Source organism: Ailuropoda melanoleuca, chromosome 5, assembly GCF_002007445.2.
Source record: "Ailuropoda melanoleuca isolate Jingjing chromosome 5, ASM200744v2, whole genome shotgun sequence".
Lineage (NCBI taxonomy): Eukaryota > Metazoa > Chordata > Mammalia > Carnivora > Ursidae > Ailuropoda > Ailuropoda melanoleuca.
The window spans coordinates 104161534-104172793 of record NC_048222.1 but is presented as its reverse complement, the minus strand read 5'-3'; the positions used below and the strand labels follow the sequence as shown (position 1 = coordinate 104172793).

Here is an 11260-nt window from a genome sequence, read left to right as displayed (position 1 = left end):
TCAGTGACACTAAATTCCTAGAAAGAGTGATCTCTAGCCCAATGATAAAAATTCACACCAATGTGAAGAGATTCTCTCACTTTCAAATCAGAGCTGAGAGGATGATTGTGACCATTTTTTTAAAAATCTCCTTTTAGGGAGCGCCCTGCCTGGCTCAGTTGTTAAGCGTCTGCCTTAAGCTCAGGTCATGATCTCAGGCTCTCCAGCCCTGTGTCAGGCTCTCCGCTCAGCAGGGAGCCTGCTTCTCCCTCTCCCTCTGCTGTTCCCCTGCTTGTGCTTTCTCTCACTCGCTCTCCTCCTCTCTGTCAAACAAATAAACAAAATCTTAAAAAAAAAAATAAATAAAAGCCCCTGGGAACAGAAAATAGAGGGTAATCATGGGAGAGGCTAGCTTTCAGGGACTTAAGGGTGGGCAATGGAGTGCTAGGAAGGGGTCATAAGAATGAGCCATTAAAACATTGAGTTTGACCAAAATTTGTAGTCTTTATATCCAATTTGCAAACACTTAAAATGTCTAATTTGCTTGGTCTCAATGGTGCAAGTGTTTCTTTTGTTTGATTTCCTACTACATTGTTAATGAACTGAAGATATTATCTCAAAGTAAAGTTTTATGAAATCATAACCTTGCCTTTTACTTGATATAATTTGGCTTCGGCTGTAGCTGGATGAAAATTCTACAAAATAAGAAAGAGGCCTGAAGAAAAAACGTCAAGTAGCAACTAAGTGCTACCTACACAGAAACTCAGAGCTATTGTGGATAAATACAGTGTCTTCTGAGAAAGATGAAACCATTCAAGCACATTATTTTATTGATTCTCACTTTGGTGCAAAACATTTGGCTACAAGAAGCCAGAAGAAAACATCTAGTCCTTTGACAAGAAAGAAAGAAAGAAACAAACAACAGGACCAAAGAAGAGTCACTTGCCCCCGCTACAGCAAACCAAAATCTCACTGCAGTTTCAGCCTCTCCCAGGAGGGCGAGCTTTATCCAGTCGACCTCCAAGTTCCTGACCAACACTAGTGAGGTAATCCGCCCGACAGACCCTCACCCTCTGCCCAAAGAAGGGGACCTTGCCTGGAACAATCCACTCTCCGCTAGAAAACGTCCTCTATCACCCCCTTCTCTCTATAAAAGCCTACCATTTTGTATAACTCCTTAGAGACCTCCTTTCTATTTGTTAGATGGGATGCCGCCTGATTCATGAATCTTTAAAGAAAGCCAGTCTGATCTTCAAATTTACTCAGCTGAATTTTTTTAACGACTCCTCATCTCATATGCCTGGGCTCAGCGCCTCTGCACTGTTGTTAGGGTGTTTAGTTTTGACTGGGGGTTCACTAAAGAATCCAAGGAAAACTTTAAGGAAAAAACCCCCCGGAGGTCTAAAGGCTGACAACACCCCGTCAACAACCCGTGTAGCTGATGCAGAGAAGCACCGTCCAGCGAGAGAAGTGGGAGTGGGAAAGAGGACGTAGAGGACGAGGGGCACGGCGTCTGCGGCTTCTACCTGCCATATTTGCCCGGCTGGTCCCCAGGGCCTGAAGGATCAGCTGCAGCTCCCTGACGGCTGTTGCTGCCTCCTCTCCACAGGACATGTCGGGCTCCAGCACCACTTCCAGAAGGCCAACTCCTACCAAAGACAGGCAGAGTCAGCCTGGCAGAAGCTCTCCAGTCTGACCCACAGATCTGGCTGAGGTCTCAGGGAGAACCCTGCATCACTAACGGGCTCTCTACATGGGTTCCAGCCTTCAAATTGCTTCTCCTCCCCATCACATTTTGATTTTTAACTTTGGTTCTTTCAAAGTCTGCTTGGGACATCAAGCTGCTGGGTTCGTGACTAGTTGGCTACGTTGATCACGCTTGCTGGGTGGGCTGTTCGCAAGCCCGATGGGGATCACGGTTCAGGCTGTGTTCTCTAGTCAGCTGGGCCATACCAATGCTGATATTTGATCTGGGTCCGTCAAACTCTTGGGCCCGTTTCCTCAGCTGGTTTGAGAAAACTCTAGAGGGGAAGAGAGGTGGCCGGAAGGAAAGGTGAGAGACAATCTCCAACCTACCTGCCCTGTTCAAATCGATGAGTGTCTGAGACCGCAGCTCGTCATGGAGGCTTTTGCCACTGTCCTGCTCCAGCTGGATCTGCTTGATCCTCACGGTCTTGCTGATCACCTGACTCGGCTTCTTCCCCGCACAGACGCTGTACGCTAAGCTCCCATTCACAGCAATTGGGAGTCTTTGCTGGGTAATTTGGTAGCCTGCCTGCACACAACATGCATGACACAGTCACTAGGCCATAAACAGAAGCTGGAATCCAGTTTACTATTTCTTTTTATGTCACAAAACTATAGGCTTACTTAAAAACACAAAACAAAAGAGAAAAGAAAAAGGTGGGGAAAATTAGTTTATGCACTATAGCCGTAATTTAGCCTGGCCTCTTCTGGCTTCTCCCACCCCCTCCCTTATCTTCCTTTCACCTCCCCCAACCCCCAATAATGATGCACTAAACAACACGGATCCCATCTTCCCTACCAAAGTGCCATTTTGGGGAATAACAATAATCTCATTGTCAGAGGCCTCTAAGAGAAGAATTTATTGTTTCCACTTAGCTCATTAGCCTAAACCCTGCATCTGATTACTGGGCTCTTGACAGACCCTCCTTATTAGGAAGCGCTGGCTAAGCATTCTGCCATCTACTCTCAGCACGGCAGACAGCAGTTGCTAGCGCACTGAAGCTTACTTTGTTCCTGCTCTTTAAGCTAACCAATCACGCCAGCTGCCCTCCCTGCCCCGACAACTTCTCCCACTTCTCTTGCTAGAAAACGCTCTGACTCTCACATTCAGCTAACAGAAGACACAAAGTACTAAAGTACTGACAGCATGGTGCACTGGGTGTTATACGCAACTAATGAATCATCGAACTTTACATCAAAAACCAGGGATGTACTGTATGGTGACTAACATAATATAATAAAAAAACATTAAAAAAAAAAAAGTACTGATCGATACTGTGAGGACTCCCTCTCCTCCTTCCGAGTAGAGGAGGAATGACTGTCGAATGCCACAGGCATCAACACCCAGTGAAGAGATGGGAGGACAAGAGGGAAAACAGGAGGACAAAGATGGGCAGCTGAAGCAGTCGCAGCGCCTGTGGGGTCCCAGATACTGTGCTGGGTTCTTTACACCGTTGAATCCTCACGACAACCCTATGAGGGAGATGCGGGGCATGGAAGGGGTTAAGGGCCACAGGGCTAGGAGGTATCCATGTCAGGATTTGAACACGGACAGTCTGGCTCCAGAGTCTGTGCCTTTAGCCACCAGGCTGGCATTTTTCAAACTTCCCCTGCATGAGAATCATCTGGTAGGCTGCTCAAAAAAGACTGGCCCAACCCGCAGAGTTTCTGATTCTGCAGGTCTGGGGCAGCACCTGAGATTTCTGTTTGTAACCAGTTCCCAGGAGATGCTGATGCAAGGGACGTGGGGACCACACTTTGAGAACCACCGTGTTAGGCCAACTCATTCTCTGTGCTGAAATAGCAAGTCTCAATATGTAAAAATTAAACTATGAATCAGGTTGCTGAATGAAATACAGGATGCTCAGTTATATCCAAATTTGAATAAACTGTTTATTCAGGTAAACAACTACTTTTTTAGTGTAAGTATGTTCCATGTAAGATCTGGCAACACTAATTCTGGTTATCTGAGCCACCTGGGCCAGAGAGATCACAAGGCCATTGAGAATGAAAACTCTCATTTTAGTTGCATAATGCTAAGCCTCCCACCTTCACCAAATGGATTATCACTCTTAAAAGACAGAAGACCTGGGTGGCTCAGTCGGTTAAGCATCTGCCTTCGGCTCAGGTCATGATCCCAGGGTGCTGGGACTGAGTCCCGCACTGGGCTCCCTGCTCAACGGGGAGTCTGCTTCTCCCTCTGCCTGCAGCTCCCTCTGCTTGTGCTTGCTCTCTCTCAGACAAACAAATAAATAAAATTAAAAAAAAAAAAAGAAGAAGAACTGCAGCTTCATTCCCTTCATCCTACCAAGCAACAGAATTTGCTAAGGGCTGGCAGCTAGAGGGAAAAAGCAGCAGCAAACTATTGGAAAAATAACATTCCGGCTGCATTTTTTATTTACTTGTACTTCCGCCCTCACTCTCTAAAGACCAGCTCACCCTCATCTTCAGTTCAAGGAGAATAACGTGAAGCAGAATCAGCACTATCATCTTTCTAGAGCTGAAGAAAGGGTGTGCTTACTATCAGAGACTCAGATCAAATGAAGTATTATTTTGGGAAACCCACTTGACATCACAGTTTTGGTTCAGTTCAACATTATGAAACACTGGCTCTGGTTCACCCTGGCCTCTCCTAAAGAAGAAACTTTATAATTTTAAGGAAAAAAACAGGTTAATATTGGGTTTACTGCCAATTTACAGCCAATTATTGTTGTTAGTCGAGGCTTCTGGTTCATGTTTCTGCTTCCTATTGTCCACTTACTTACTCCTTGTGAGATGACAGAAATGTCCCTAGAGGGGACAGTCCTATTACTGGTAACTTCAACGTAAAAGTGCGAAGCTATCACTCTGTCTACAGAGCTACAGTCTGCATTTACTGGTGCATCAGCGTGGAGTTAGACTTGACCCCACAGGCAATTAGCACCAAATACCATGGCCGGGCTGAGCCTGAGAACACGGCTTCTGCTCCCTGTTCAATTATGAGGGAGCCAGCGGAAGCATGAGGCTAAGCAAGGAGTCAGCAATCAGGACCACTGCATCCAATCTCGTAAACATCGGGGGGCACCTGCCTTCATCAGGGCCAGGCAGAACCGCCCGCTGACACGGACAGAGCTCGGACTGGAAACGGGAGGAACGGCCCCCCTCCCTCGCGTCAAGCGCCCCCCAGCTCTGAGAATGTACGGAGGGCGGACCGCAGAGCATACTTACAGGGAGGTCTGCATAGAAGTAGTGCTTCCTGTCAAACAAGGACTTCTTGTTGATGCGGCAGCTCAGTGCCAGGCCTGTCATCACGGCCGCTTCTACGCACCTCCTGTTGAGAACCTACGGAAGCACGACACACAGCTCCTCTCAGACGCAGGCTGAACAAATGCTTCTCCCACACACTGACATCCTCCCTGCGTATTCAATCTGGCCCTTCGACAGGCATTATCTCTGGTTCTCTGTGTGGGCAGCTCCAGCTCACAAGCAGACTCCTGTCTGTCTGGAAGTGGGAAAACTTTATATAAAAAAAGAAAATGCATGTGGTGCTGGGTCCCGCAGAGCGGCGATCCTATCCCCCAGTCCCTGGCATCGAAGTTAACGGGGAGGGACCTGAAAAAACTCAGCAGAGTGGGGACGACGTGCAATCCACTTAATCCCATTCCCTGTGCAAGCAGAACAAGGAGCTGTTCATACAGAAGAGGCACGGGTTCCTAAGAGGAGGGTCCCAGGAGCAGCTCACCGAGCCACCTCGGTGAGGGTGGAAAACACCTCGGCAGAGAAGGAATGAATTTCTGGAAACTCTGGAAAAGCAAATGTTTCTGGAGAAATGGCCACTTCCTCAAGGGCTGGGAAATGTGCCCCGCCTGCCCGCCACCTCGCTTTCAGTCCCGGCCTGGTGAACTTGAGAGATGTACAGAACGAGTGTGCCCTGTAGCCTGACTCTTCCCGAGCCGCTGGTCCCTCCAGGGGCTCCTGGAGCCCAAAGGTTCCTTCTGGATTCCACCCTCCCCCACTTTCAGGAGTGAATGACCAAGAAATGGCTAGCAAACTTCCCAATCCAAAAGGAGGTGAACAGCTTTTAAGAACTTTGGGGTTAGGAATGTGGGGGTCTGGAATAAGGCTGACAACTGGAGATACGGAGAAAGCATTAAGTTCTCGAGTCAGACAGGTTCTTCTATGTGTATGTATAGCCGTGTGAATGGAAGCCTCAGTTTGCTCATATCTGAAGTAAGGATTTAATACCTACCTCAAGGAGCGCATAAAGTAACAGCCAGAACATCTACTGCATAGTAAGAAATTAATAACTAGCTCATTTTCCCCACTCTGCTTTGGGGAAATTTTTGAGCATGTGTACTTGCTAATGAACCTTCGATTCCTTATTAGAATATTTATGATGTTCTTTAGTATATTCGGTATACTCCTATTTATGTAGGGCTTTCCACAGCCACCATTTATTTTAGCCTCACAGCAGCCCTGTAGGGAAGGCATTGGTATTATTTCAAAATTTCAGGAAAAGAAAAAACTAAGACCCAGAGATACCAAGAGACTCGCCCAAATCACAGAGTTGGCAAATAGTGAAGTCGGCTTTGAAGTTCCACACACGCCCTTACCTAGTTAGTGAATGACGAACAGAATCCCCGTGGCTTAGGGACCTGCCCTCCAAGCTGGCATAAGGAGCGTGACACCCCAACAAGAGCACAGCTTGCTGATCAAACAGAGACTTTGAAAACAAATCTATACAACATGTAAGAGGCATCTCTAGTTCCTGCAATATACAACCCCACAAAGACACCCCAAACAGCAAATCTCCCTCTTCGTAACATCACCACATGCCTTCTCTTCAGAAATCTGATTATAAAATGGAGCCTTCTCACAGCTTCTATTTGGACTTCTTCATTCGGGGCCAAGTAATACTGTAAGCTCTGCAATAACGGTTCTCACGAAGAAATGTGTGTGTGGCGGGAGCAGGGGCGGGGGGGACAGGATGCTCTAATTATTGATGTTTTCACTTGTTCATGTTTGGTGTTTCACTGAGCAGTTGTTACCACAATACAAACATCGCCGGCAGAGAATGCTGCCAGCCCCCGGCCGGACGATTCGGGTCAAGGCACACAAGAATGTGGAGCTGGCGTCCCGGCCCGGGGCCCTGCTCTTCCCGAGCTCAGCCGCTGCGTGGGCTTGCTGTAAACAGCCTGTCTTGCTACTCTGTATCAGTTCTGTCTTTATCACTCCCACTGTTTTTCCAGCCACTGTTGCTCTCTCGTCCCTGTCCGGTCTGCTCCTCCAGGGCCCGACCTGCTTCCTCCTGCTTCCTCCTTCTAGGCACGAAGAGAACCCAGGTTTGTTTTGCTTGCTGATTTCTGCACACACGTTGCTAACAAATGCCTTGTGCCTGGCCCTGCAAGGGAGTGAGGGGTGGTGAGTGATGCAGGCTCCCACTGTGCCTGCATGCACAGGAGGACACAGGCACTTGAGAAACCATCAATTTCCAAAGAATAAGAACGCAGGAAAACACATAAACATTACAGCGATATTGAATATACTTTAATCTTTTTTTGATGATTTAGAAGACCTGAAGTACTTCAGGGTCAGAATTATAAGCATCAATCATCACCACACTATAGTTGCACAGAGGGGCTAGTAAATAGAGAGTGCCAGTAAAAAGAATGCCAAGAAAAAAGAATTTATTATGATCTTAGTCAAGCTGCTTATGACAGATGGAGGTCCAGGTCAGCATGTTTGGAGGACGGGATGCAGAATTGGAAAATTCAACTTGGGCTGTCTTTATTCTGAAAAACTTCTTCAATGTCTACAAAGTACCAGATTTTAGGGATACAGAGGTAAATAGGACTCTGTCACTGGCCTCAGTGAACCTGCAGTGGAGACATGAACCTGCCAGCATCTGCAACATCCTTCTCAAGTTCACCTTCTATACTAGGAAGATCTTGCTAAAAATGCAAATCTTACAGCATTCTGTTGCTTAAAATCACTCGATAGCTCCCAGTGCCCACATGACAAAGGCCAAGCTTTTACAAGATCCAGTTCCCACGTCCATCTTCAATTTCATCTCCCATCAACACCACCACCCCCCCCCCGCAACATATAGTCCATCTCCTATACAAACCATGCGGACCTGTGGACTCTCCCTCTTCTCATTCCACTCAAAATCGACTGAGATGTCACCAAACCTGTGAAACTTTGCTTACTATTCTTCCTACATATTTCTCTGATCTTCTCCTCACTTCCATTTGTGCTAGCATTACACTGGACTGAATTTATTTACATATATTTCCACTAGACTAATTTTCATGAGGATGGGGATTAACTGTTCATCCTTGCATATCCCTGGAGGATAAAACAGAACTGAAAAGTAGCAGTGCTCAATTAATGTGTGTTGAACTCAAATGAGGATGGACGTAATGGATATCAAGGCAAGGTTTCAGAGAGGCAGTGATGTCTCAATCTCCTCTAAGGTGTACTTGCATTATCTGCTGGCCTTCAAACTTGTTTCTGGGAGCTTCCTGAAGCAAAACGAATCATGTATGATGTGATCAAAGAGGTAACTTGAAAATCCAAAGACTTAATTTGTCCCAAAGAAAGCACGTTCCAGAATTTTCTTTGCAATTAACATAAAGTGACTACAAAGGATCTCAGAGTTAGCCACAACAGCTTCCACGCAGAAGGAAAGCAATGATCCCTGGAACTCACACAGCACACCTTTCTCAATGGAGTCTTACAGGAGGCTTCACTCTACCTTCAGGAATGATCGATCATCAGCAAGTACTTATTGCACAGGAGGTGTGCTACGCACAACACATACATTTGCCATTTAACCCTCTCAGTAATCCTAGGGCAGACACAAATTACGATCTTCACTTTACAGATAATGAAGAGAATCACAGAGATTAAATAATCTGGCCAAGGTGACCCATATGATAAATGGCAGAGCCAGGAAGTCAGACCCCTGGAACTCAGGCTTTCAATTACTACACTCCACCTTAAATCTTCAAAGAATAAAGCACGTTACTGATAGCTAGCAACATGGCTACTATCTGGCCATGATTCTGGAGCAGCAACTCAGACCAAATTCGACTGCAGATAATGTAAGACAGATATTGTTTCTAACATCTTCACAGTGTCCATAGGTTTGTTGTCAGATGTTGGGTTCCTAGAGAGCAAGCACTGTGTTCTTCTCAATTTGTAAAACAATACAAACTCCGGAATGTGGAATACTGGATACTGAGTGGACCTATAGGTTTTCTTCTTTACCAGGGGATGATGTATTGACAGACTTCCGAAACCCTTAGACACAAGTACTACCCATGAAATGACTTATAAAATAAGTGAAGAGGCTCTTCTATTTTAATGAGAAGATAAGAAAATCAGAGGTAGAAGAAATGTGCATCAGACCTCCAAGGACACACTGTGCCCCAAATTTGAGAAATAGTCTTACAGTTTTAGGACTTATTTAGCCTAACCAAGCAAGGATTTCCTAATCTCTGAGTACAACAGACCATCATTTAATGACAACTTCCAACACATCCTTCCCCCTCTCCCCCACCTCCAAAAAATCACCAGGCTGCACACATTCTACTTTCTTAGTATATCTTGACTTTCCCCCCTTCCTCTCAATCCTCTGGTTTAATTCAGGCCTCTATTCAAACATCCTCCCCTTCTGCACTAATAACCACCTGGCCAAGTTCCTCTCCCTCCATTCCAGTCCTCTACTATCTCCTTCACACCCATTCAAGAGCGACCTTTCTAAAGGATAAATCTGTCCATGCAATGTCCCTGCTTAAAACCCTTCTTCACCACTTCTCATCGCTGAAAGGATAAAGTCCAAGTGTTTGGTGGAGTCCTCTACTGTCCTTCATGATTTAGCCCCTATCATCCTAGCTTCCTCTTCTTCCACTGTCCCTGACCCCACAGACCCTCATGCAAACTTGCATTTGTCATGCTTTTGTACAAACTGCTGCTTCTGCTGGTAATGCCCTTTTTCTCATCCACTTGAGCAAGACCTTAGCCCCTGTCAAGGCTTGGATGTCCCACTACTACTGTGGTCTAGGTATTCCTTCTTCTCTGGTAAAGCACTGTCTCCCCAAGCAGACCCAGCTCCCTGAGGGCAGTCGAGTCATTTTATCTTACTCCCCTATGCCCCACTACCTAAATGCAATACCAAGCTGATTAAACATTAATGGAGGTAATGAATAATTTAACACTCTCTTTATCAACATCCAAAGGACTATAAGCTATGAAACAAAAGCAAAATTGTTCCATAAAATATGTGTGTCCGGAAAAAGAAACCACTCTGTAGAACAGAACAGATTTGATACAGAGACTTTATTACACAGAGGACAGAAGAGTTGGGATGCCACAGAGGGCACAGTGAGGCAATTTAGGAGATTCTCAATAGCAGGAGGCCACTGCTACCCCTTGCTGGAGGGCTGGGGGTGGGGAGAAGCAGCATTACCAGAGCCAGGGCATGGGGCACCCAGAGGACCCTGGAAACAGAGTGGACCTGTCTCCTGGGAGCTGGAACCAGGGACAAAACTCAGCCACTACCAGAGGGATTGCCAGAGAGGGAAGGAGAAATACCTGTGGCTTCTTTCCTCCCACCTCTGGTCTTTCACCAGAGCCTCCCATGGGCCCAACCAGCCAGGAGCCAGAAGGCCGGGGTCACCAGGAACAGAAGTGTGGGGAGGCCCCTGTGATACTCAGCAGAGCAGAGGAACGATGAAGTGTGATATGGGGACATGCAGGCCACAACTGCACAGCAAATACATGCATCTTTATATTCACTTCTGGGACTTTTTCTTCGATAATAGCTAATTAATAAAATGATGCCACTCTCAAGTCTGTCCAATCAACATAAAATTGAAAATTCTATGGACTCCTTTTTCATATACTGGGAGCCAAAGATTATGAAATGCTACTGACTTCTAAGGAACATTTGTGATAGCTCAACTTGGGTTGGAATGAACTCTAAGCCTACATTAACCATTAGGAAAGGATTTGCTAAGCAAATCAACAAAATGAAGAGGATTCCATAACCTACTGAAGTCAATATAATATTCTCCAGAATTTCCTGGAATTCTACTAATTATAAATAAATCCATTCACTAAAGTCAGCCTCTGGGACCTAAACCAGGAAGTATTTTTGTGATGTACTTCAAAGAAATAAAACTGCCTTTCAAAACAGTCTATAATCCACACCATTTCTCTCCCCTTTCTACTTCATTCTTAACTGGTAAGCCCATGGTGCTACGATCCCCAAAGTTAGTCCAATAGCTATCAGTACGTCCTTTAAAAATTGAGGCAACATGGCAAGACTCGTGTACTCACTGAAAATCCGGTTAGCAATTCTTGTGGATCATTAAAGCAAAGATCATAATGTGATGTTTTACAAAAAGCCCAAATGGCAATTATTCTGTGAAACAAATGGTATATAAGACCAATCTGATGATTAAGATATAGCATGGTAAATGCTTTAATTTATGGAGAGAAAATAATTAAGATTTATTAAGTAAAAATAAGGCAGTAAATGGGCCTTTAT

The 11260-nt window shown here is 45.6% G+C and overlaps 1 protein-coding gene across 2 annotated transcripts in view; it reads right to left on the bottom strand.

Annotated features, from left to right (window-relative positions):
• Positions 1 to 11260, bottom strand: part of GATB (glutamyl-tRNA amidotransferase subunit B) — a 90346-nt gene that overhangs the window by 49419 nt on the left and 29667 nt on the right. Inside the window, exons 3-5 of one of the 2 annotated variants that reach the window (XM_002913853.4) lie at positions 4933 to 5046; positions 2056 to 2254; positions 1506 to 1628 (exon numbers count right to left, since the gene is read on the bottom strand). In XM_002913853.4, the coding sequence (XP_002913899.1) occupies positions 1506 to 1628; positions 2056 to 2254; positions 4933 to 5046 (436 nt within the window). The remainder of the gene's footprint in view (positions 1 to 1505; positions 1629 to 2055; positions 2255 to 4932; positions 5047 to 11260) is intronic. The other variant, XM_034661529.1, reaches the window with a different exon arrangement.